Source organism: Scyliorhinus torazame, chromosome 3, assembly GCF_047496885.1.
Source record: "Scyliorhinus torazame isolate Kashiwa2021f chromosome 3, sScyTor2.1, whole genome shotgun sequence".
NCBI classification, from domain to species: domain Eukaryota; kingdom Metazoa; phylum Chordata; class Chondrichthyes; order Carcharhiniformes; family Scyliorhinidae; genus Scyliorhinus; species Scyliorhinus torazame.
This window is the reverse complement of record NC_092709.1, coordinates 75,474,999-75,502,767: the sequence shown is the minus strand read 5'-3', so window position 1 is coordinate 75,502,767 and position 27,769 is coordinate 75,474,999. Positions and strand designations below refer to the sequence as shown.

The 27,769-nt window shown below is 48.8% G+C and overlaps 1 protein-coding gene across 27 annotated transcripts in view; it reads left to right on the top strand.

Moving 5' to 3' along the window:
• Positions 1-27,769, top strand: part of ank2b (ankyrin 2b, neuronal) — a 1,300,297-nt gene that overhangs the window by 723,396 nt on the left and 549,132 nt on the right. Inside the window, exon 1 of one of the 27 annotated variants that reach the window (XM_072495855.1) lies at positions 26,263-26,482. The exons of the other annotated variants lie outside the window; for them this stretch is intronic. Within the exon in view, the coding sequence (XP_072351956.1) occupies positions 26,357-26,482 (126 nt within the window). The 5' untranslated portion in view covers positions 26,263-26,356. Of the gene's footprint in view, positions 1-26,262; positions 26,483-27,769 lie in introns of those variants that run through there. 27 annotated transcript variants of the gene reach the window in all.

The window sequence follows — 27,769 nt, the reverse complement described above, 5'->3', positions numbered from 1 at the left end:
TCTCTTACCTTGTTTGCTGCTGACAAAAATGGAGGAAATGGTTTTGGGTCCCTTTGGCCCTTGTACACGCTCCTCCAATGGAACCTGTTGGATGAAGGTGAAGGCTTTCGGTTTCGGAAAGTATGGAGTCTCCATCTGCCCAAAGTTCTGCATTTTTTTCCTATAAAACTTTATCAAATAAATCCCCCCCCCCCCCGAACTTATTAAATAAAATGAATAAATAAATGAAAAAAAAAATTAAATGAATAAGATAAATGAATAAAACCCTCCGAACTTGTAAAACAAAAAGCTGCGACTGTTTAAAAAAGCAAGCGGCTGCACTGTGCATGCGTGCCCGATCATTGGCACGCATGCGCATAGTTGTGCGCATGTGCGCCGACGATCTGGCATGCATGCGCAGTGCGACCGCATTTTTCATGTTCCCGGCCATTTTGAAGGCCGCTTGCAGCCGGTGTTATTAACAGCCAGCTGCTGCGGTTGTTGCGCGCAGATTTGCGCGATCGGGAGCGCCACAATGGACGACTCCGCGACCCTCCCGACACCCGCCCGCGACCCACCCACGGGTCACGTCCCCGAGTTTGACAATGCCTGCTCGACAACGTACTCCAGATATCAATTTACTAGTGCTCTGTATAACTGAAGCATAACCTGCCTACTGAAGCATAACCTGCCTACTTATGTATTCAATTGCCCTCGCAATAAACAATAACATTCCATTAACTTTCCTTTACTTGCTGTACCTGCATGCTAACCTTCAGCGATTCATGCATGAAGGCACCAAGATATCCCGCTGTATCTCAGAGCTGCGCAATCTCTCACTATTTACATAATGCTTCTCTTTTATTCTTTGTGCCAAAATGGATAATTTAACATTTTCCCATATTACACTCCATTTGCCAGAATCTTGCCCAATTACTTGCGCTACATATGTTTTTGTAACCTCCTTATGTCGTCTTCATGACATACTTTCCTATCTATCTTTGTGTCATTGGCAAGTTTGACAAACATCTCACCCAACCCTTCATCCAAGTAGTAAATAGTAGCCAATGCTCATTAAAATCACGATGTGGAGATGCCGACGTTGGACTGCGGTGAGCACAGTAAGAAGTCTTACAACACCAGGTTAAAGTCCAACAGGTTTGTTTCAAACACTAGCTTTCAGAGCACTGCTCCTTCCTCAGGTGAATGAAGAGGAATGAAGAGGATTAAAATCACAGTACACACTATTCTAAATCCAAAATGCGATAGAAAATAAAATTGCAATGATAAGTTTAATTTTTTGTGCTGGATTGCTGGAAATGTAGCAGCAATGAGGAAATGAAGAATTTGTTCTTAAATCACAGTCCGGTAGTAGTGGTGGCCCTGAGGGTGTGGGGACAGTGGCGACACTTGAGGCTTGAGGGGGCCTCAGATTGGACCCCTATCTGTGGGAATCACGGGTTTGCTCCGGGGGAACCGGACAGGGGTTATCAGGGTTGGCGGCGGGCAGGGATTGAGCGGTTTGGAGATTTGTTCGTGGAGGGCAGCTTACCGAGTTTGGAAGGATCGGTGGAGGAGTATGAGTTACCCAGTGGAACCGGGTTCCAATACTTACAGATGCATAACTACATGAGAAAGCAGGTGCCGTCCTTTCCTGATCTGCCGCCCCCGGGGTTGCAGGACAAGCTAATGTCGAGTATAGGGGTTGGAGAGGGCAGGGTGTCAGAGACATATAAGGAATCGCTGGATTGGGAGGGTGCCCCGATCGGAATAGTTAAGCGAAAATGGGAGGAGGAGCTGGGGGTAAACTGGAGGCTGGATTATGAGACAAAGCTTTGAGGAGGGTGAATTGGTCGTCCTCGTGCGTCAGGTTGAGTCTCATCCAATTTAAGGTACTCCATAGGGCGCATATGATGGTGGCTAGAATGAGTAGGTTCTTTGAAGGGGTGGAGAACAGGCCAGGGGGGTGGGGGGGGGGGGGGGGGGGTGCAGCGAATCATGTTTACATGGTCTGGCCTGCCCGAAGATACAGGGATTTTGGCGGGGGTTCACTGGCGTGATGTCGGAGATACTGGAGGTGAAGGTGGTTCCGAGTCCAGAATTGGCAATGTTTGGAGTGACGGAAGACCCAGGAGTCCAGGGGGTGAGAGAGGCCGATGGCCGACGTTCTGGCCTTTGCTTCTCTGGTAGCCCGGAGATGGACTGTTGGGGTGGAAGGACATGGAGTCTCCGAAGCCAGGGGTGTGGGTGAACGACCTCACGGATTTTCTTAGGCTGGAGAAAATTAAATTTGCCTTCAGGGGGTCGATGGAAGGATTCGCCCGATGGAAACCTTTCATTGACATCTTCCAGGACAGTTAAGTCATCAGGGGAGGGTGGAAGGGGGCAGGGTGTATGGTTAACAAGACAAGGTGGAGGCAAAGAATGTGGGGGGTATGGTAGGGAGGATGGGTTGCAGTTGTTGGCTATTTATTGAGTTTTGCTGTGTTCTCCTGTTGGTTATCTTTTTTATCTTAGTTGTGATGTTTATTTATAAATGCCTTCATAAAAGTATTTTTTTTAAAAAATCAGTCAGGTTTCCCAGTGGCTGAATTCTTTTATTCAGTGAGTAACTGTGGAGAATATGTTGGGTGCAGTACAGGTGCCAGAATTGGCTTCATTTCCCTCCGTTTAGGACAGAAAAATTCATGGCCGGGATTCTCCAAAAACGCAGCTAAGTGTTGATGCCGGCGTAAACGCCGGAGTGTTTCACGCCAGCGTCAACGGGCCTCTTTGCCCAGCGTTTCCGTGACCCACAAAGCTCCAGCATGGCGCTAGAATGCTCCGCGCTATTCCAGCTGTCGTATGTGGTCCTGCACTGCCATTCACGGGTCCGCACATGCGCGCGGTGGCCACTGCCACGCTGGTGCCACGCAACATGGTGGAGCCACACAGCGAGCCAGCGCGGAAGAATGTAGGCCTTCCCAGATCGCGCGCGCCCGCCGATCGGTGGCCCCCGATCGCGGGCCTGGCTGTTGTAGAGGTCCCACCGGAGACCGATCCCCACGCCCCCCACAAGGACGGCCACCGCCGCCGCGATGACGAGCTCCTGCCGGGTGAACCCATACATGAACCACACCGGCGGGAACTCGGCCGGTCGACCGCGGAGAATCAGCGACCCCCGACCGGCGCGTCGTCGTCCGCGTGCGTGCATAACTGGTGCCGATTCTCCGGTCGCGGATCTGAGGCCCCATTCTCCGCCCCCGCGCCGAGAGCGATTTCAGCGCAGAGGCTCGGAGAATCCCGGCCCATATTTCTGCTACACAATTCTGTGCAGTGTTTTTTCTGGAGGTATGGGGCGTGGTTCTCCGCCGGCGGGGTTCTCTGTTTTGCCGGTGCCTGGGGATTTCCCGACAGTGTGGGGCTGCCCCACAATGGGAAACCCCATTGACCGGCAGGCGTAATGGAGAATCCCGCCGACGGGTCGAGGCAGAAAAGTGGTGGGGCGGAGAATCCAGCCCATGGTGTGTGGACATTGAGTCCAAAAAGACAGAATAACCTGCTTATACTTATGCCAGAAGCTCACTCTTACAAGTAGCTATTTGAGCTGAGTACTAATTGGTGTCCAATGCAAGTCGTAATATTTTTCTTTATTTAATTCTTCTTATTTTGTCTCAACTTATGTCATAAAATGCATTCTGTGCTGATAAACCTTGCAGTGTTTGTTGGCTTGTTTAAAGTGTGATCACTGGGTCCTGTTTCATGATACCTACACCCTATAGGCATAGAGTAATCAAAAGGCTTTCACCCGGTAAAACTTTAATAAGGCAAATAGTGATGCATTTGAATTCAAATGAGGCCACGATCTAACAGCCCCATTGTCAGTGGACGCAAATCCTGTAATGGACGCTTAATTTTGAGAGGCCAAAAATGGGATTCGCGCCAGCGAGATCGCATAATGAGTTCTTCCCCCCCCCCCCCCCCCCCCCCCGCCCAATGGTACTGTAATCAGGTTCACGCCCAGGAAGGGCATGAACCTGATTTGCATACATTAACATCACATTAGCGGACTTGACACTGCCAATTGCATTCTCACCTTAACTTCCCACCCAGTCAGCGTGATGCCACACTGACATGAATCATTACTGGTTTTGAAAAATGAAAAACAGTTGTGATAACCACTCTGGGGACACACAGGTAAGTATAGCCCCCAGGTTGTGAGGGACGTTCCTGAGCATTGCATTCTGACATTGCCCCAGACACGGCCCAGGGGCTCTCTGGTGAGTGCCATTGTGGGGGTTCCCTTTCTCTATGGGGGGGTGGGGTGGGTGTACCATATCCATGGGAGTGGGGCGGGGGGTGAACGCTCTTGCCAATTGAGGGGGTGGGGATTGCCCATTTGCCTGTGAGGATTCCCCTTATCCATGTTGGGGGGGATTGCCCTTCTGCATGTGGGGTTACCCCTTATCCGTGTTGAGGTGGGGGAGAATTGCCTTTCTCCTTGGGGGTGGATCTTGGTGGCCATAGGGGGTGCCTCTTATTTAAATTGGAGATTGGGGTGCCCTTTGAAAACGGCATCCTGATCTCTGGATTCCCAGTGTTGGTGGCTTTATTGGGCCCCACCCCTCCAGTTGATGTCATGATATTCAAACACACACATCATGATAGACACACCAACAGACAAATCAGAACACACAACACCACAACCAATCACAGACAAAGACAGGAAACATATAAAAGCACAAACACGACACCTGGTGGACAGTATTAGCTGGAGACGAGGACAAGGACAGACCTGCTACACGACACACTCAGGGAGACAGCACGTGCAGAGTGTCCAGAACGAACTGTATATAAGAGTTAAAATAAAATAGAGTTGTACCACATACAACTGTGTTGGCTCATCTGTGCACCAGAGCACCCAACACCACATGGTACAGGAGTGGATCGATACCTGCCGGCATACCTCGGTGTACACAGACAACCAGCAGTGCCCAGGCAAAATGTTACAGCTCCCGGCTCCGCAGCCACGGCAATCTCCGCGAAAACTGGCGGCGATTCCGGCAAGTGTTCGAATTGTTCCTGGCGGCAGCTGAACTCCAAGACCTGGATGATAGCGAAAAAATTGAATTTCTCCTCACCATCGCCGGTGCAAGGGCAAGAGAAATATTCACAAGGTTCAGGTTCTTCAGGAGGCAGCAAAGGTACGATTACCAGGCAGTCCTGGACACATTCTCCAAGTACTGTGAAGAAAACGCAATCCAATCGGCAAGTAAAGGTAAGAAAAGCGGCAGTACTCACCTCGTGGCCGGGATCCCGGAGCCCGAATTCCCAGAGGCCGAAATCCCGAGCCTGAGAGAGGGCTGGGTCGAGGTCGGTGGCCATCTTGCTAAAGGTATCACGCTAGCACAGTTGCGCGAGCAGTGCGCAGAACCGGAAGTTTCGTTTGCGCATGCGCGAGATGCTGCGCATGCGCAGTCAAGAAAACGGCTATCGGTAAAGGAACAGCGATCTGAGCATGCGCAGTCGCTTCCTACGTGCTACATACCGAGCGTCAGGATGTCAGAGGCCCCAGACCGCACCAATTTAAAGGGGAAACGTCCCAAATCCAATTTAAAAGGGAAACGTCCCAAATCAAAAAAACAAAAATCTGTTAAAGCTGTAAAACAACCTTCCCTCACCTGGAATGACAGCACATTGCCGCAAATTGACCTAGGAGATGAATTTGACCTCCGAAGAACCCTCCGACAAGCAGTTACCTACGCACAAGCCGATGATTCCGACCTCGAATACTTCGATGACGATCTTTACAGTGTTTCGGGACCTCGCGAGCCCAATGATAGCTCCGTGGTCCTATACGACTATGACTCGGACGAACCTTTCGTGTTGCACATTGGCGACCCCCACATTGAATCCGACGCAGATGCGGATTCATTTTTCGGATTTGAAGATCTTCAACCCAACAGATATGACGTCCCAACTTATCAGTGCCTGATGATGCTGCAGCCTGACATTAACAGACAGGGAGCGGTGCAAGCACACGGAGAGCGCCCTGCTGCCACACAGAGCGTGGTCCACGTCCCGCTCAGCGTTCCCGACTCTATGAAAGAAGACCTGCAAGACTCCAGAGTGCAGTCCTTGCATGAACAAGAAGTGACTCCAGAGTCACAAGCCTCCACAGCGATCTCGTGGACAGACTCCACAAAAGAAAAAACGCTTGACTCCGATGCGCAGTCCTTGCAGGAACAAGACCATGAGGGTCTAGCAACCTCTCCTGACCAACCAGCGGCAGACGATGCAAGTCTGCCATGCTCACGTGAACAGCGCGAAAGCTATGACAGCCTACCACGCTCCACTGCACAGCAGCATGACCATGACGGTCTCTCATGCTACAATGAAGGGCACAGCGCTGATGACTGTTCAAGCCCAACTGAAGACAAGCCAAAGGAATCTCCTCTTCCAAGCCCGAAGGAAAAAGGTTCATGCGCTGACCTCCAGAATCATTGTAGCCGAACAGAGATTAATAATGCTGCACGGTCACAGAAGGATACTGAGGATTTGCTAAAGAAATCACCTGTATGTTTAACTTGCAAGGAGCAGACTGAGAATTGCCAGTGTTTTAGTATGAAAAAAAAAAATGGACAAGACATTGATCCTCGGTTAATGGAAATAACACAACCTGAATCATACCTACAGCAGGGACAAATGTCTCCCTTCAACTCAACACCGCAGAGTCCCAACTTCGGAGACCAGCAGTTAGTCAGTAATGACTCTTCAAACCTTGAGGGGAACATTAACTGCATTGAATCTAAACACACTCCACTGATCAATGAGCAGAACATTGGAGCAAGAATCCCGAGGACACTGACATCGAGTAGCCAGATAACGAATTTAAAACCCGCAGCAGTTTCAAGTGAACCAAGTGTGCTTTCCACTAATGGTGAAGATGCAGATAAGATCGACCCGATTATCCATTGTACCACACTAACCCCAGTGATTAAGCAGTTATGTATGGGGAGTATAATGTGGGCAATTGAGAACAGTAAAAGAGAGACTGTGACCATGCCAGTCCCAGCAAAATCAGACCCAGAGACCATGAAGGCATGTACGTTAGACAAAGATACATATGAGGTACCTGAGAAGAAAAGTGAAACGGAATGTTCTTTGGAAAATAGTACAATGTCGATAGAAACAGTGGATCCTATATTCGAGACCATACATATGGGAGAATTTGGGGGTAATAAACAAGGTTCTGCAATGTCTGGGGGAAGATTTAAAATTCCAAAGAAGAAAAGCCCAATTGAAGGACAACGGCAAGACAATGACAGTCCACCGACATGGTGTGCACCACCAGATGAAAACTCTGACAATTCACCCAACCCTAGTGAACAGCAAGCTGTTAATGAGGATCTATCCACGGGATGTGAGACGAGTGACGACAGCATCCCACTTCCCATGCAAAAGGTGCAAGGTGACAGACCTCGCCTAGTGCGTACCGAGGCACTCGATGATCACGGTGGGACCACTGACGACTGCGGTGGCGGCGCACCGCTTCCACCCTCGATGGCTCGAGCCTCTCCACTGGTCGGTGCATTCCTGCATGTTCCGACTCCAGAAGTGCAGCTTCAGGGAATCTCGGCTGCCTCCAGTGAACCTGTTGGGACTCCGGACGGGGAGCATCGACGGAAGGCAGACCGGACTCCAGATGGGGAGCAGCCAAGCGCCGACTCTGATTCGCGCACGCCAGACCTTGCTCCGGACGGGCGGTGTCGCGGCCTCGGTGATGGCACGCTCAGGGTGACAGCGGATGCCACGGCGACAGGGAATGGATCGCGTGGCAGTCCCACTGGGTCGGCAGTGGCGACCAGCACCGGCGGTCCAAGACGGACACACCAATTCGCGCCATCGCCAGACGTTGATGCGAGCAACAATTCTCTCTCCAAGGCGACATGCTTCGACGTTTCTCTGCGGAGTCACCCTTCCGGCACAGCAGGTGGCCGGAACCAGCGTGCACGGTCTCGGCCAACTTTCACATCTGGCACAGTCATCGCCTTGCATGACATTAGTGATGGTGTTTCTTCCATGGCAATGACCCATCGGCTACAAGATGCCGTCCACCACAAACATAAAAAGAAAAAAGACTCCACCTTGTTCCTGGCATGCAGGGCGGATGGATTGGTTCGTAGGCGCAATCAGCGAGCTTTGCGCCGCCTTCCACGCTCGCAACTGAACCGTACGCACACGCCGGATCCTCCACTGGTTCCCAAGGATGACTTCGTGGAGATGCCACGGATCATGCCCCTTCCATCGCCACCCGTGACCAGGCCACAGCAGCTAAAATCCTCCCCATGCAGAAGCTAATGCTGTTTCTGGGACCTTGCCACCTGTCAAATCCAGGGCAAACTTTATTAAAGCAGACAAGTATTTTCTCCCTTTTGAGTTGGCATGCCAGTCGAAATGTCCCCGCATAGTCAGCACATCATCTGACTGTTTACAGAAATTAATTGACAGAATTACAGAGACAATATGTGGTTGTTCTCAAGGACCGCAAACCGACGAAGGTGTTCAGTTGCAGATAATTAAGGCCTTACTAACTACAGTAACATCTCAGCACATAGAAATACACGAAGGAACTGTGTTACAGGCTGTTAGAACGTGCTACAATATTCACCTGGCCAGCAAAAAACTTAGTAAACCAAACCACAGCCAAGGCAACACTAACGAAGATGTTGAATGTTATATTTGCACGAATGAAAAACCAAGCACTGCACGAAGTACAACAAATGGAAAAGTAGAGACTTTGGCAACAGCATCACCTCCAACAGTCCAATGTGAACCAGTGTGAACCCAAATCTCCACAGCTGAACCGGCTTGAGGACCAGCCTATTCTTGAGGCAGTCACCCATTAGACTGGACTTATAACGCTGTTCATACGTTCAAAAAGTCAAACACTTCTGTATTATAACCTGTTGTTGTTTATCGTTCCAGATATTGTCTGACCGGAGACCACTGTTCAAGTTTTTTTTTTTCTCGTATTCATGTTTTGTTATGGTACAACCTTGTTAGTGTGACGCACCCGACATCGCCCCATGTAAATAGTTACGTCATATACACACGCTGTACACAACACACACACACACTCTTAGATGCACTCACGACACGATTATATTTATAACCACGTAGGCACATATCTTTGTAAAAAGGGGGGATGTCATGATATTCAAACACACACATCATGATAGACACACCAAAAAACAAATCAGAACACACAACACCACAACCAATCACAGACAAAGACAGGAAACATATAAAAGCACAAACACGACACCTGGTGGACAGTATTAGCTGGAGACGAGGACAAGGACAGACCTGCTACACGACACACTCAGGGAGACAGCACGTGCAGAGTATCCAGAACGAACTGTATATAAGAGTTAAAATAAAATAGAGTTGTACCACATACAACTGTGTTGGCTCATCTGTGCACCAGAGCACCCAACACCACAGTTGACTGTGTGAATCTCGCTTCCCCTTTGAAATTGCAGAGTGCTGTTCAAAGGGCAAGAAAAGCTAGCCATGCAGCCTGTGAGCTACAGGTTGGTTTTCTCCCTTGAGCCAACGCTCTGTGCATTTTTGGAAACATTCCGGCCTGAATGAATACATTTGAAAGGTTAGCATTTTCACAAAGTGCTTGGCAAAAAAAGTGGTGTCAAAATGTTGCAAAACATTGGTGTGCATCGTTATCCCATGGAAACTATGTATGACTCGGGGTTCGTTTTGCCTCCACTTCTTAGGTAGTAAATTGATGGTAAATCATCTGATTTTCAATTCTGTTGGTTTATACCTCCCAAGTGAAGATTCAAATATCCCCATCCAGCTTCTCTCCCTCAAATGATGGGAAAAGGTTCGCCAAGCAACTTTTCATGGAGGTTGTGTTTCTCTAAAATTAATTAAATGAACTTCCGGTTGCGGCGATGCGGAGCTAAGCCGCACATTTCGGCAGCTCCCGCTAGAATGGACTTTTGGGCTCTCCGGAGCAGCGCCAACGGCACTTTTTTGACCTAATCCCGTGTGGGAAGGTGAAGTAAGGTACCCCTTCCGTCGTGTATGGAGGGGACTGGAAGTGGAGGGACAAAAAAAGAGGCTTTGGAGCAGCGGCAGAAACGAGAGGGAGAAAACAAGATGGCGGAGGGCGGAGATCGAGCAGCATGGGGGCCGGACCAGCAGGAGTTTCTCAGGCGCTATGTGGAGGAGCTTGAAAAGGAGGTGCTGGCGCCGATGCTGTTGGCGATCGAGGGGCTGAAGGAGACCCAGAAGGCCCAGGCGATAGAGCTCCGAGAGGTGAAGGAAAAAACTAATGAGAACGAGGACGAGATCTTGCGCCTGGCGGTGAAGATGAAGGCGCACAAGGCGCTGCACAAGCGGTGGGCCGAGAGATTCGAAGTCCTGGAGAACAGGTCGCGGAGGAAGAATCTCCGGATTCTGGGTCTCCCCGAAGGAGCGGAGGGGGCTGATGCTGGGGCGTATGTGAGCACGATGCTCCATTCACTGATGGGTGCGGAGGCCTCTCCGAGCCCCCTGGAGCTAGAAGGGGCTCACCAGGTCCTGGCGAGGAGACCCAGGGCTGGTGAGCCGCCAAGGGCGATAGTGGCGAGGTTCCATCGTTTCGCAGACAGAGGGAGTGTCCTGAGATGGGCCAAGAAGGAGTGGAGCAGTAGATGGGAGAATGCGGTGATCCGAGTCTACCAGGACTGGAGCGCGGAGGTGGCAAAAAGGAGAGCTGGCTTCAACCGGGCCAAGGCGGTGCTACATTAAAAAAGGGTGAGATTCGGAATGCTACAGCCAGCGCGACTGTGGGTCACGTACCAGGACCAACACCACTATTTCGAAACGCCAGAAGAGGCTTGGACCTTTATCCAAACGGAAAAATTGGACTCGAACTGAGGGGCTGTGGTAGTGGGGGAGATGTTGACTGTATACAGTGTTGTAAATATGCGTAAAGAATGTTTTATGGGTGGGACTTTGGATGGGGATGTGGGAAGAGTTTTTGAATGTGGGTGTCGGTGTTGGAGGGAGGTGAAACTCGGGGATGGGGGAATTAGGATAAGGCTGCAACAGGAGCTGCGCCACAGGGGGCGGGGCTGGCTAAGGAAAGAGCGGGCTTTTTCCCCGCGCGAGGGAGGGGAGGGGGGGGGGATGAAGGAGCGCAAGGAGGAGGAGGGATTTCCACACCGGGGGAGGGGGGGTCAACGGGAAGGTGGGGGAAGCCGGGGTCAGCAGGAGTCAGCTGACTTACGGAAGTATTATGGGGGGAGCAAAAGAGCTAGATTTGGATCTAGCGGGGAGGGAGGGGTGGGGAGGGGGGGAGATGGGGGGACAATAGGGTTGCTGCTGCAATGGCCGAGGGGCAACTGAAAACGGAAGAGGTGGTCGGGGCGGGGATTCCCCGTCTGGGGGACTGAAGGCTGCGGGAGACTCGGGCACGGGACAGGCCTAAAATAGGAGATGGCTAGTCGGCAGGGGAGGTGGGGGGGGGGGGGGGCAATCCGGCTGATCACGTGGAATGTGAGAGGCCTAAATGGGCCGGTTAAGAGGGCCCGAGTGTTCGCGCACTTAAGGGACTGAAGGCAGACGTGGTCATGCTTCAGGAGACACATCTGAAGGTGGCAGATCAGGTCAGGTTAAGAAAGGGATGGGTGGGACAGGTGTTCCATTCGGGGCTGGATGCGAAGAATAGAGGGGTGGCAATACTGGTGGGGAAGCGGGTGTCGTTTGAGGCCAAGAACATAGTGGTGGACAACGGAGGCCGATACGTGATGGTGAGTGGTAGGTTGCAGGGGACGGGGGTGGTATTGGTAAATGTATACGCCCCGAATTGGGACGACGCTGGATCCATGAAACGTATGTTGGGGCGTATTCCGGACTTGGAGGGAGGAAGTTTGATAATGGGTGGGGACTTCAACACGGTGTTGGACCCAGCACTGGATCGCTCCAGATCCAGGACCGGAAAGAGGCCGGCTGCGGCCAAGGTGCTCAGGGGGTTTATGGACCAGATGGGGGGAGTAGATCCGTGGAGATTTGCCAGGCCTTTGGCCAGAGAATTCTCTTCTTTCTCCCATGTACACAAGGCCTACTCCCGGATAGATTTTTTTGTTCTGGGCAGGGCATTGATCTCGAAAGTGGAGGGGACGGAGTATTCGGCCATAGCCGTTTCGGACCACGCCCCGCACTGGGTGGAATTAGAGTTGGGGGAGGAGAGGGACCAACGCCAGCTGTGGCGGTTGGATGTGGGACTGCTGGCAGACAGGAAGTGTGCGGGAGGGTGCGGGGGTGCATCGAAAGGTATCTGGAGGCCAACGACAACAGGGAGGTGCAGGTGGGAGTAGTATGGGAGGCACTGAAGGCGGTGGTTAGGAGAGAGTTAATCTCCAGGGCTCATAGGGAGAAGAGAGAGGGCAGGGAAAGGGAGAGGTTAGTGGGGGAGATTTTAAGAGTGGACAGGAGATATGCAGAGGCTTTTGATGAGGGACTACTCAGGGAGAGGCGAAGTCTCCAGATGGCGTTCGACCTGTTGACCACAGGGAAGGCAGAGGAACAGTGGAGGAAGGCACAGGGGCGATCTATGAATATGGGGAGAAGGCGAGGCGGATGCTGGCACATCAGCTCCGTAAGAGGATGGCAGAGAGGGAAATAGGTGGAGTCAAGGATGGAAGGGGAACTACGGTGCGGAGTGCGGTGAAACTGAATGAGGCATTTAAGGCCTTCTACGAGGAGCTGTATAGGTCCCAGCCCCCAGGGGGAAAAGAGGGGATGCGACGATTCTTGGACCAACTGAGGTTCCCGAGGTGGCAGGAGGTGGCTGGTTTGAGGGCGCCAATTGGGGTGGAGGAGCTGGTTAAAGGACTGGGGAGCATGCAGGCAGGGAAGGCCCCGGGACCGGATGGGTTCCCGGTGGAGTTCTATAGAAAGTATGTAGACCTGTTAGCCCCGTTGCTGGCAAGGACTTTCAATGAGGCAAAGGAGGGGGGGGACCCTGCCCCCGACAATGTCGGAGGCGACGATCTCTTTGATCCTGAAGCGGGATAAGGACCCATTGCAATGCGGGTCATATGGGCCGATCTCGCTCCTCAACGTAGATGCTAAGTTGCTGGCAAAAGTGGTAGCTACGAGGATTGAGGACTGTGGCCCGGGGGTGATTCACGAGGACCAGACGGGAATTGAAAAGGGCAGGCAGCTAAACACCAATGTGCGGAGGCTACTGAATGTGATTATGATGCCATCGGTGGAGGGAGAGGCGGAGATAGTGGCGGCCATGGACACGGAGAAGGCCTTTGACCGAGTAGAGTGGGAGCATCTCTGGGAAGTGTTGAGGAGGTTCGGGTTCGGGGGAGCGTTTATTAGTTGGGTTAAGCTCCTGTATAGAGCCCCGGTGGCGAATGTGGTCACGAACCGGCGGAGGTCGGAGTATTTCCGGCTGTATCGAGGGACGAGGCAGGGGTGCCCCCTGTCCCCTCTGCTGTTTACATTAGCAATTGAACCTTTGGCCATGGCGTTAAGGGAGTCGGGGAAATGGAGGGGGGTGGTCCGAGGGGGAGAGGAACATCGAGTGTCGCTGTACGCAGACGACTTGTTGCTGTATGTGGCGGATCCAGTGGAGGGGATGGTTGAGGTCATGCAGATTTTAAGGGAGTTTGGGGACATCTCGGGCTATAAGCTCAATGTGGGAAAGAGTGAGCTCTTTGTGGTGCATCCGGGGGATCAGGGAAGAGGGATAGACGACCTACCGTTGAGGAGGGCGGAAAGGAGCTTTCGATACTTTGGGATCCAGGTAGCTAGGAGCTGGGGGGCACTGCACAAACTTAATTTGATGCGGCTGGTGGAACAGATGGAGGAGGACTTTAAAAGGTGGGACATGTTGCCACTCTCGCTAGCGGGCAGGGTACAGTCGATTAAAATGGTGGTCCTCCAAAGGCCTTTTTTAAGAGGGTAAGCAGGAGCGTTATGGGATATGTGTGGGCGAGCAAGACCCCGAGGATAAGGAGGGGGTTCCTGGAGCGTAGCAGAGATAGAGGAGGGTTGGCGTTGCCGAATCTGGGTGGCTACTACTGGGCAGCCAACGCGGCGATGATCTGTAAGTGAGTGATGGAGGGAGAGGGAGCGGTGCGGAAGAGGTTAGAGATGGCGTCCTGCAAAGGAACGAGCCTGGGGGCGCTGGTGATGGCACCGCTGCCGCTCTCGCCGACACGGTACACCACGAGCCCGTTGGTGGCGGCAACGCTAAAGATCTGGGGGCAGTGGAGACGACATAGGGGCGCGATGGGAGCCTCGGTGTGGTCCCCGATCAGGGATAACCATCGGTTTGTCCCAGGAAGGATGGACGGGGGGTTTCAGAGCTGGCATCGGGCAGGGATTAGAAGAATGGGGGACCTGTTCATCGATGGGACGTTTGCGAGCTTAGGGGCGCTGGAGGAGAAATTTGGACTTCCCCCGGGAAATGCCTTCAGGTACATGCAAGTGAGGGCGTTTGTGAGGCGGCAGGTGAGGGAATTCCCGCTGCTCCCGGCACAGGGGATTCAAGACAGGGTGATTTTGGGCGTATGGGTCGGAGAGGGCAAGGTATCGGCAATATACCAGGAGATGAAAGAAGAGGGGGAGGCTTTGGTAGAGGAGCTGAAGGGTAAATGGGAAGAGGAGCTGGGGGAGGAGATTTAAGAGGATCTATGGGCTGATGCCCTCAGTAGGGTTAATTCCTCTTCCTCGTGTGCCAGGCTTAGCCTGATACAATTTAAGGTGGTTCACAGAGCGCATATGACTGGGGCGAGGCTGAGTAGGTTCTTTGGGGTGGAGGACAGATGTGGGAGGTGCTCAGGAAGCCCGGCAAACCATATGTTTTGGTCATGCCTGGCACTGGATGGGTTCTGGAGGGGAGTTGCGAGAACAGTATCTAAGGTGGTGAAAGTCCGGGTCAAGCCAAGGTGGGGGCTAGCACTATTTGGAGTAGCGGATGAGCCGGGAGTGCAGGAGGCGAAAGAGGCCGGCATTCTGGCCTTTGCGTCCCTGGTAGCCCGGCGAAGGATCTTGTTAATGTGGAAAGATGCGAAGCCCCCCAGTGTGGAAGCCTGGATAAATGATATGGCAGGGTTTCTCAGGATGGAAAGGATAAAGTTTGCCTTGAGAGGGTCTGTGCAGGGGTTCTCCAGGCGGTGGTAACCGTTCCTAGACTATCTCACGGACCGTTAAATGGAGTTCGGTCGACAGCAGCAGCAACCTGGGGGGGGGGGGGACGGACGTCTCTTTCTGGGGGGGAGGGGAAGAGGGAGGGATAGGGAAGGGGGGTTCTTCGGGGGGGCATCTGAGTAAGAAAAACATAAACGATCCGGAAAACTGATATGTACGGGAGGAATCCAATGTACAAAGTTCTGTATCATATTGATTTGCCATGTTTATGTCTTGCTCTGCGAGGTTTTTTTCTTCTTTTTTGTTACGGGGGGAGGGGTTTGTTTATATGGTTAAAAATTCTGTTAAAAATTCTTAATAAACATATTTTTTAAAAAAAAATTAATTAAAAGAACCAATTCAAAAAAACCCTGGGCGGGATTCTCCGAAATGGAGGCAGAGTGTCCCCGCCATCGTGAACGGCGTTGCATTTCACGACGGCGCAAAACGGGCGCAGGCACTTCCGATTCTGCCCCCACAGGGCCAGCATGGCGCTGGAGCGGTTCATGCCGTTCCAGCCTCCCTTCTGAATGCGCGGGGAACTTCCTCAACGCGCCGGCCCCAACGCAACATGGCGCGGGGGTTCAGGGGCCGACCGCGTAACAAAATAGGGCCGGGGCTGGAGAGGCCGTCCCGCCGATCGGGGTGCCCTGATCGCTGGCCAGACCCCATCGGAGGCCCCGCCGGTGAAGGAGCCCCTCTCCCCCCCCACAGGCCACCCCCCCCCGACCCTGCGCGCAGAGTTCCCGCCGGCTGAGAGCAGGTGTGGACGGCGCCGGCGGGACTCTGCCGTTTCCACGCGGCCGCTCTGCCCATCAAGGCTGGAGAATTGGCAGCCCGGCCGCAGACAGCAGCCTGCGACCGGCGCCAAATGCGCCGGCGCAAATTGCACCGATTCTCCGCTCCTCGGAGAATCGCGTGCCGGCGTCGTGGCAGCGTGGCGCGGTTGCGCCGATTCTCCGGCCCGGTGCGGGGCTAGGAGAATCCCACCCACAGTGTCTTTGACAATGTCCGGATATCAGTGTTCACCATTTTAGATGCTTATACTATCGTGAGAATGTCATTTTGTCTGCACATTTTAGCCATACAAATGTTTAAATTTTTGTAATGTTGGGATACTGTGCCCAATCCACTTTTACTGAAATAAGCTACATGGCTAGCTTTTCTTGTCGTTTGAACAGCACTGTGCAATTTCAATGGGAAATATATAACCGGATCACTTGCAGTGAACCTTCATCGGTGAATAAGGGGATCAGGGGTCATTAGAAGAAGGCAGGGCAATGGGGATGAGAAAACTATCAGCCATGATTGAATGGCGAAGCAGACTCAATGGCCGAGTGGCCTAATTCTGCTTCTATGTCTTATGGTCTTAATAGAATACTATATCCAAAACAAACAAATACCATCTTAAAGCTGTTCCTGAATGTTCCTGAATTGAAATAAAATAAATCTTCAACATGAGTAAAATGTGAACTCAGCTAATCTGTATTGGGAATGCTCAGAATTAAAGGCACCTAAAGGGAAACATGGAACATTACATCTTAATTGTTTTGGGATGAATGCAAAGTACAAGGTATACATTTTCACTGATCTCAATTGGAATGATATAGTTTTGAGATTTGGTCCAATTGTAACCTGGAGCTTGTGTATATTTTGCAACCCTGTTTGGAGGGAAATGCCTGATCTCCATTTGGCATCTGCTCCCAAGGACAGAGTTGAGATCAGGGGTGAGATTCTCCGAACCTTCCCGCCGAAATTGTGCTCGGTGCGGGGGCGGAGAATGGGGCGTCAGATCCACGATCGGGTCCTATACCTTTCCGCGATTCTCCGCGGAGCGGCGAATCGCCGCCAGTCACGCACAGTCGACGTGGCGCCAGTCGAGGGCCATTAAAAGAGGCCCCCACGGCAATTCTCAGCCGGCAGCTGGCCAAGTTCCTGCCGGCGTGGGTCTAACATGGTTCCACTCGGCGGGCACTCTGGGTGGCAGCTGCGGACTCAGTCCGCGGCTGCCTTAGTGGGGGGGGGGGGGATCCGTCACCGGGGGAGCCTCCAGGACAGCCAGGCTCGCGATTGGGGGCTACCGATCGGCGGGTGCATGCATGATCTGGGGGGGCCTATATTGTGGGGGCTGGTCGCTGTGGGTCCACCATGTTGCATGGGGCTGCTGCCACAAGCATGCGCGGATCTGCGGCCGGAAGTGCAGGGCTCCGTATTGGCAGCCGGAGCGGCGTGGAGCAGTCCGGCGCCCTGGTGGTCCCCCCCATGGATCACAGAATCACTGGATCAAGGGGCCCGTTGACGCCGGCGTGAAACGCTCCGGTGTTTACGTAGCTGCCGTTTCAGAGAATCCTGCCCCCCAAATATTAAAATTGGACACAAATACTACAAGCCACTATCGACTTGTACCATAGATTGGAGCAACAATTTATTGAACATTTTGTGAAATCCAATTAATAATTGCACAGAGTTAAAATGAAGCAATAAACTTGAGTCATTACCAATGCATACATTAGTTCCACCAAGGTATACATGGTGGTGTCGTAGTAATGTCACTGAACTAATAAGCCAAAGGCCGAGGCGAATGCTCTCGGGATGGGTGCAAATCGTACCATGGCAGATGGTGTAATTTAAATTTAGTTAATAAATCTGGAAGTAAAAGCTAGTCTCAGTCATGCTGGCCATGAAACCATTGTCAATTGTCAGGAAAACCCATCTGATTCACTGAGGTAATTGGCTGTCATTTCCTGGACTGTCCTATAACTTGGAACTGACCTAGCAAGCCTCTCAGTTGTATTGAACCACTACAGAGCAGTCAATATGGAATAAAACTGGATGACCACCCAGGATTAACCTCGGCACCAGGAACGACACTGGCACAACTAGCCCTGTTGATTATGATAAAGACCACCTTAGCAACATCTCTGGGCTTATACCAAAATTGTGAGAGCTGTCCCACAGATTATTCAAGCAACAGTCTGACATAAAAGCAAAATATTGTGGGTGCTGGAAATCTGAAATAGAAACAGAATACGTTGGAAAAATTCAACATGTCTGGCAGCATCTATGGAGAGAGAAACAGAGTTAACATTTTGAGTCCAAGATACCATTCTTCGGAACAACAACCATACTTACAAAATCATACTTTATAGACAATGGCCTCGATGTTTGCCAAGTCAGGATGACTCGCGAACCCTTTAAAAATGGCAGGCACGTCCCAATTCTGGGATTCAAGACCCTGGCCGGGATTCTCCCCTACCCGGCGGGGTGGGGGTCCCAGGGGCCAAGCCCTCACCGTGAGGGGGTAGGCCCGCGCCAGAGAGGTTTCCGCTCCACCTGCTGGCGTGGAAGGCCTTTGGCGCCATGCCAGCCGGGGCCGAAAGGACTTCGCCGGCCGGCGGAAGTCCGCGCATGCGCGAGAGCGTCAGCGGCTGCTGACGTCATCCCCGCGCATGTGCAGGGGGGTGTCACTTACGCGTCGGCCATGGTGAGGGCTGTGGCCGAGGCGGAGGGAAAAGAGTGCCCCCACGGCACAGGCCTGCCCGCGGATCGGTGGGTCCCGATCACGGGCCAGGCCACCGCGGGGCACCCACCGGGGCCAGATCACCCCCCCCCCCCCCCGGACCCCAGAGCCCGCCCGCGCCGCCTAGTCCCGCCGGTAAGAGAGGTGGTTTGATTCTCGCCGGTGGGACAGGCATACCAGCAGCGGGACTTCGGCCAATCGGGGGCCGGAGAATCGCCGGGGGGGGGGGGGGGGGCGCTGACCGGCGCGGCGCGATTCCCGTCCCCGCCGAATATCCGGTGCCGGAGAATTCGGCAACCGGTGGGGGCGGGATTCACGCCAGCCCCGGCGATTCTCCGACCCGGCGGGGGGTTGGAGAATCCCGCCCCCTATTCCTGTTATTTTCACAGCACCTGTTAAGGGTTCAGGCGGGTTCAGATCAAGAGCCTGCAATGCTGGTCCCATTGCAGGAGATAAGCAGTTGATCATGGTCCTCTGCAATTTCACAGAGTGGGCCAGCTTCATGAAGAATTGTGGCACCTCAGAGGTGTTGGGAACCATAGGCCATGGTGGGTTTTCCAGTGGCGGGGCAGCCCGCCCAAGTCGATGGCCATTTGCATTGCTCACATGCCATGCGGGGGATGGGGGATGGGAAATCCCGGCCATAGTCTGAGGGAACCTTTTGAAAGGCTATACCAGGCTATGTCCCTCATGTCCCCAGGCCAAGCTGCGGCACTTCCACGCCCATTCCACTTTACACTAAATAAAAACAAAAGACCCTATGGTGACAATAGGATGTATAAAAGAAGGCTTTAAAAGAAAAAAGTGATCCATTCATAATTTCCTGTTAACAAAATAGTTCATTATTGCAGGGCAATAAAAGTGTCAATCATCCAGACTCTCTAAAGAATTAATAGCTGAAAATGCATGCACTTGAAACCTTTTTACCACGTATGAGTAAACATTGTGAAATTGACAGCTGGGATCAGAGTGTTAACATTTTACCTAATTGTAAAATCCAGTCCATATTTCTATTGCTTTTCATTTATTTTCTATTGTTTTGTTTGTATTCCAACTTCTACATCCAACTGTCATGTACTGTAGTGACATTGACCAGATGTAGCATTTTAGTAATCTGATACTGCTTTCCATAGAGATGTTCTTATTTCGAAAACAATTTGACACTGTTGTGAGGGTTTGTTTTGGAATTGTTATGCATTTCCTGATTTATTGATCACTTGCTCATCAGGCATGGCACTACCCAGATAAGAAAATGATTTAACTTGTTTTATTCCTTTCGATTTCACTATCATTTTGCATCTAGGGGTAATCCTTTGCTATGGTATTACTGTGCACACTGTTTTGCTGCAGTTTAACGATAATCTATATCTGTTACTCTTTGTTACAATTATGTCTCAGAGTCTTTGTGGTTTATCTCTGTATCTGCCATATTACTGTGTCATCTACATATCTCAGATCATTCATACCTGTCCACCTACTGAAATTCCTGGTAACTCTGATAGATGTCTTAGAATCATTTCTCTAATGACTGACAAGATCTGGAGACAGAACACATCCTGTCACACTCCGCTTTACAGCTATTCATTCACTGTATTCATTGTCTGTTCTGACTGCTGCTGTTTGGTCGTAGTATAAATTTTGAAGCTATCGTAAAAATCTTTCCCATCTGTATCCCAGTTATGCAGCATTTGAAACATCTGTTTGTGCCTCACTCTGTCATATCCTTGGTGTAATCTATAAAACATAGGTATCACCTTTTTGGACTTTTACTGTTACTTTTACTGTTTTTCAGTTAACACAATGTTTCACTTCTTCTTTCTTTTCCATCAATGAACCCATTTTTTTCTTGTGATATCTCTGATCTAATTCTGCTTTGTGCTCTCATGATGATGATTGTTCAAATGATTTTGAATATGTGACTCATGAGGCTGATTGTTCTACAACATTCACATTCTGCTGCACCTGGTCTTTTAGGTAGTGCTACAAATACTGACAGGCAAAGATCGTCTAGAATTAAGCCAGTGTTGTTGCAGAATAATGTCATAATCTCATATCCAAATCTGTCTAATGTTAATATCATTTTCACATATATTTTCAGGTCCCGAAGCTTTATAATAATAATCTTTAATCTCACAAGTAGGCTTACATTAACACTGCAATAAAGTTACTCTGAAAAGCCCCTAGCCGCCACATTCCGCGCCTGTTCGGGTACACAGAGGGAGAATTCAGAATGTCCAAATTACCTAACAGCACCTCTTTCGGGACTTGTGGGAGGAAACCGGAGCACCCAGAGAAAACCCATGGAGACACAGGGAGAACGTGCAGACTCCACACAGACAGTGACCCAAGCCGGGAATCGAACCTGGGACCCTGGCACTGTGAAGCAACAGTGCTAACCACTGTGCTACCATGCCGCTCTATATCGTTGCCATAGCTTTATCAGAAAATACAATGATATAGACAAATGGATATTAAAAAGAATGTGATGTAGCCAAAGAACAAGGTGAAGAAATTGTAGCACTTGGGGAAAAATACATTCAAATGATGTATAACAAGGTGAAAGTAGTTACCAACTCTAAAAGCTACTGAAGGGGAAGAGGCTGCATCAAAGCAAAAGAAGGCACAGTGATACTGGAGAAAGTGACACCCTGGATCAATGGGAAAAATATGTAGAGGAGCTAGTCTCTGAGAGGCTCCACCAAACATGAAAACAGAAGCAAATAAATCATCAAGAAAATTAAGAATTTTAAAGATATGGGATCAGATAATATATGTGTGGAAATCATTCAAAATTCTGTTGCTCATCCATCACCGATTCTTGCTTGCGCATAACACTTGCCGATCTGCATTGGTTCCTGCTGTTTGATTCACTTCTTCCTCCTTATTTCAATTGAGTGTCTTAGTATCACCAAGTGAAGTGTTTATGTTTCTACAGATCTGACCATAATGAGAAACACCAATGATTTAATAAAAACATCATTGATGTAACTTTCTAATTCAAGTTTTTGTGCAATTGTATGAGCTGGATTTAATGTGGGGCAGGCCCCAGCATAGATTTTGGGGAAGAGTGAGCTCCACTTTATAATTCAAGAATTCATACAATTGTATCATTATATTATGGAATTTACAGTGCAGAATGAGGCCATTTGGGCCCATTGAGTCTGCACTGGCCCTTGGAAAGAGCACCCCGCTTAAGCCCATGCTTCCAACCTATCCCAGTAACCCCACTAAGGGCAATTTATCACGGCCAATCCACCTGACCTGCACATTTTTGGACTGTGGGAGGAAACCGGAGCACCCAAAGGAAACCCACGCACACGGGGAGGACGTGCAGACTCCGCACAGACAGTGACCCAAGCCGGGAATCGAACCTGGGACCATGGAGCTGTGAAGCAACTGTGCTAACCATTGTGCTACCGTGCTGTCCCACGGCAGCTGGAAGAACTGGATTTGAGCACGTATGAGCTGCATTTGATGAGGGGAAGGCCACAGCACAGGTTTTGGGAGCGAGCTCACTCCACTTTAATTTTTCAGGCATCCAGGTTGATGTCCCACCTCATAGAGCAGCAAACTAATCAGCGGCCATTGGCTCCACAGACCCTAATGCTGGAGTGCTAGCCACTGTTAGTGCTACAGGTAGGGCAAGGAGTTGGCATTCAGCAACAGACCAAACATTCAGGTACATCTGGGATCTCGCTCCAGCAAAAGCGGGTCCTAAATGTATAATTTGCGAACTTCACATGGGACAGAGCTTTGGGGGGGTGGGTATACACGGGGAAGTAAAACTGTGGGAGGAGAGCCTTCAGTTGGCACCGGGCACTCTGGAAAGAGGCACCGTTGCTTCCAATCGCCTATCCAGGTAAACTGTTGCAAAAATTGGGAAAATTGGGAGTCCTACATGTGCAACGTCCACTATATAAGTTATCTTAGCAGAAGCTAAGCCTAGAAAAGTACTCCTGTTCAGCATGGCTGCTGAATTGAGGATAGCAGCCTCCATTCCTCCAGTAATTTCCAAGTTACATTTTATTATTGAATCAGATCACACCTGAGTTGTCAGGAGATGTATTTTCTTTTTAATGTTTTTATTGAGTTTTCATATTTTATAACCAACAATTTATAAATTATAAAACCGCACCAAAAACCAACATATATATTCACAAGTGGGTATCTTCACAACAGATGTGGTCCCATTTTAGTTGGCATACATATTATTTTGCATTTCCCAATATGGCCAACACACGCATTGACGGGCATTTATTTACAATTTGGTTTGCACCTGAGCTTGCCACTGGATTGGTCCCTTGTGGCCTTGCGGCCTTGTCCCTCCTGTTTGTCCCTCACGTTCCTTTTGTGTATCTTCGCCTCCTCCTACCCCTCCCCTTTTCCTCTCTGTCCCATGGCTCGCCCATGTCTCCACGCCCCCACCCCCCCCTCCTCCCCCAAGGAGATGCATTTGGAATTTCAACAAGATTGTTTGCTTGAAACCTGCACGTTCCATACCATGAAACCACTTCCATTTAAAAAACAATGTTATTTGGCAGTATCCCAGCCATGACCACAGAAGCATCCAGTTACCAAGTAACCACAGGCATACTAAGAACAGAGCAAACCAGTCATCTTCCTAAACACTGTTTTGGAAATGTAAGTAATGTATTATGATTTGAAAATAAATGTACATGTTGTTGAAGGATTATGTCACTTTTAATGATCACTTGTATGATTTGCGAGTTTCACATGCATTTAAAAAAAACTAAAACCATTTCAATAGCTTAGAGCAGAGGACATTGTGTACAGGAATCTATTCTCTGGGCGGTTTTACAGATGACGCAGATGAATGTAAATTTAATATACATATCTCTTCAGTCCTGGATTCCACCCTATTTTATTTATCATGAAACCTCTGGAGGAATTACACAAAATGAAACTATAGATAAAGCACGGGGCACCATTATATTAACAATTTAAACTCTTTTCAGTGCGATACCTTCGATTAAACAATATTTTTCATCTAAAATCATGATTGGTGATACTGCTGATGCGGATCTGTCCTCCTGTTCACATTTTGTTCTTGTGGCATTGTTGTGTGAATAATTAGGTAAATCACTTGTGCAACATATTTACTGGCAGCAGCCCCTGAGAGTAGAGCACAAAGTAGGGACTATGCATGTCACTTGCGATTTTAGCCAGGTTTATTTTCCTGTTGTGAAATAACAATGTTTGAGATTTAACTTACCAAGACATAAAACAAACTGCCAACTGGGGAAATGCTGCATTATCAAAACTGTTGTCCTTAAGATGTGAAACTGAGGCATGTCTGCCTGTTGTAGTAATTCAGATAAACTTAAGTAACTATGGCACTATTTGAAACAAAAAATAGTCTGGTTGTCGGTCAACATTCCTCCTTCAATCAAAATAATGAAAAATGGATTAACTAATTGTTCACCCTCATTGATGTTGGTTAGGTCTTGTTGGACTTAAAATAGGTCTTGCATTTGCCCCACTGGACACTGTAGATGAAAGTGATTAATTGGGCTGGAAATCACCAGCCCTGTTGGGACAGGCTAGGTGATGGTGGGGTCGATAAAATGGAAAAGTTAGGCAGAGGATGGAGCTAGTCATTGTCCCTCTGACATGCCATTTTACGGTGATGGGGAAGGTGAAGTATGACCCTACAGCCCAGAGGTCAATTGAGCAGATGACTAGTTGAGGGTCTTGTCCTAGCACTACTGACATTTTACTGGTGGCGGTGGGCCTTCCACCCCATGGGGAGATAGCCAGGTGAATCCTGGTGGCCTGGAGGATTCAAAGTGCGGGTGACTTTGTATTTGGGCATTCTGTAACCATGAAGATGGCCTCTGGCAGCAATGGTCACCTGTATGGCAGCCCCCTCCCTCCATTCACTGATTACATCCTACTGGGGCCTGCCTTGCTGTTTGGGAGGGCAGTGTGCTTCGAATGGTAGACTTTTTGCCTCACTTTAGTATTAAACTATTTTCAATTTTATATTCTATTTAAAGCGGTTTGTCACTCTTTCAAGGAGTTTACAAGCTCACCATACTTATTCCAGGCGCTGTCTCAGCTGTGACCTTTCTGAGAATACTGAGCTGCCAACTTTCCAATTGGCCCTCAGCTGCCAGAGAGGTGAGAGGCCATAATTTACAGGGATCAGTAAGATGTCTCACAACAGCAGGTTAAAGTCCAACAGGTTTGATTCGAATCGCTAGCGTTCGGAGCACAGCTCCTTAATCAGGTGAGTCACGCTCCGAAAGCTAGTGATTCAAAACAAACCTGTTGGACTTTTACTTGGTGTTGTAAGACTTCTTACTGTGCCCATCCCAGTCTAACGCTGGCATCTCCACATCATTTACAGGGTTGGCAACCCTGATAGCCTGCAAATGGCTGAGGCAGGATTGCCCCCAACTTTCTGGCCCATTTTCGGTGACAACAACATTCAGCTCATTTGTGTCGAAAGCACTTTAATGGGCACATTATATAAATGTAAGTTTTGTTTTCACTCCTAAAGCCAGAAGTGGTAAAGACCAGAAAGTACATTTGTGGACACAATTATTGCACACAAATTTATGAAACATGAAATAATTGCTAAGCAATTAGCAGTGATAATTCAGCCCATCCAATTTGCTGCATTTTAACACTGATCAAATCACATGCACAAGTAACAGCTGCAGTTGGCTGTTCTAAAATTGTAAATCCATTGTCGGATGGGGGAAACTTTTTTTGCCCCAATTTAATATCAAACTATTTTCAATTTTTAAGATGTTGTGTTTAAAGCGGTGCTGTTGATTTTTATTTACAAATTTGCACTTTATTGCCAAGAAAGTCTGTGCAATGTTTGCCAGCAATTGCACTGTTGGTTTTGTGGGAAATGCTATAAACATCGACTCAAAAAATCAATTGTTTCACATCACTTATTTGCAAACCTGGTAACATAATTTTTCTGTCACTTGACTGGGCTATAAGGAAGTGTACCACTAAGAAACATCAGGAATTAATTTAGAAATTGTATATGGGTGCAACAATTCATAATTCTGTACTATAGGGGAAAGGCAACATTCCATATCCTGTCATAATTAATCTTAACTCAATCAGATTATTTTACTTAAAAATGATGATCATAAAAAAGTCTGTAGGATGTTACATAATTTTTCAACCACCATAAAATGTTTCCAAGTATTCAGTGGATTAACAAAGTACTTGAAAGAATAACACTGAAAGTTACTCAGACATGTCAGTACCATGTAAAGTCTGCTGTATATTAGTTAGGATGCTCTAAGACTGTGATAAAACAAGACTCGGGGAAACCTGTGACAAAGTTTTATATCATTTCGGGATTATATCATTTAATGCTACACAGAATCTTCAATACGAGCACTGTGTTTTGCACTCTTGTCATTCATTTACATACATAGCTTGTCTGGTGGGTGTAAAAATAGATAGACAGTGCCTGAATTGGTAATGGTTGGAGTTTGCTGCCAACTGTGTTGTGTTTCTAACTCCTTTCACTCCTTTCAGAGTTGGATGGCCAGCAGTGAGTGTGAGGAGTGGCTTAGGGCAGCAGAGCAGCAGTGACCATCTGGATTTCTTGTGCTTGTTTGGAGAGCCTGGTGGCTGGGGTCCTTTACACGGGTAACTGTTGACAGGGATATGGGCAATGCACCACTTTGTCATTCTTGTCACACAGACAAGGGTATTCAGAGGCGGACGGAGTGGCAGAACATAGACACATATCCTGACTATTATTCTGACATAAGCAAAGAACCTGAGGCACTGGTGAGTCTTGAATGAATGAAATCTGAAGTTTCATATTTAAAGAATGATCCTGCTATAAAATATCAAGTAGAATTAAATAAATGACACCTGAGTCTTAGAGATTGATACTGTAACCTTCTATAAAAGGGAATTGGTATTAAATCTGTGCTCATGGGTAACTAGAAAGTTATCTCATTTTGCTGTGTCATTTCCTGTGATTATAGAATTATTTAATTTCTGATTTTGTAGATGTAAAAAATAAAGTTCACATTCTGTAATGAACAGTTATTGCTGGTGCTCAGTAACCATCTGGCATTGTGTAAGCAACCGTAATTATTAAAACTCAAAAGTTAATTCCTGCGATATTAACTTATTAGGTTTGGATGCTGCAGAGCTATGCTTCCACTGCCAGTGGTTTGGGATCAAGTTGCTAGGCAGATGTGATGATTGATGGTTGGTGAATATTATATTGTGAAACCTTTGAAAGTCTTTTAAAATTTCATTCGCTATATAGACATAGGGATTTTTGGGAGAGCATTTTACTTGCTTATTAAATCATCGGAGAAAAGCAAGTGTGCCATGCAAGGGCAACCAGTCGTATTGACTTTAAGCTTTTGTGACAGCTGGATCTTGTGAAGTGAATGTCACTTGTTAAAAATAGAACTATTGATTAGGGCAACCAACAGAGGGAGGGGTGAACGGTATATCAGCTTGGTTGAATTTTTTTGTCTGTTAAAGTTTATTTTATTTAAAACTTTTAAATATTTCACCAAAGTTTTAAAATATGTTATGAGCGCACGTTGTGAAATTGCTTTTTGACACTTTCATGCCTGCACGAGCTGTACAGCGCATAGCTGAGCAGCAAGATTTAATTAAATGCAAACCTTTTGGTTTGCGAGTGCGGCACTATTATCAGGTTGAGCAGCTTCTGCACTGACTCCAAAGTAATAAAAGCCCATTATCCCTTTCTAGCTTACGCTCCTTATCAAATGCAATATTTATTTATTCTCTTGGCAGGATTGATACTTAACGTGGCAAGAGAATTGTTATTTCATGATTGTCATTTTACAGTCTGAGGCAAAGTGTAGATCTCCAAAGATTCTTACGGGATCATTGAAGTTCCACCAGAAGCCATATTTCAATAGGATCAGTTGAGTAGCAGTGATGGTGGTGAGATCCAAGTATCACATGATCTCATAATTTATTCATTGTTATGGGCTGTACACATTTAGAATGGGTGTTGGAGGAAGAGCCTATGTTGCAACATGAGAGTTATGGCTGCTCCTCAGTTCTGAGTCAGTAGAATAA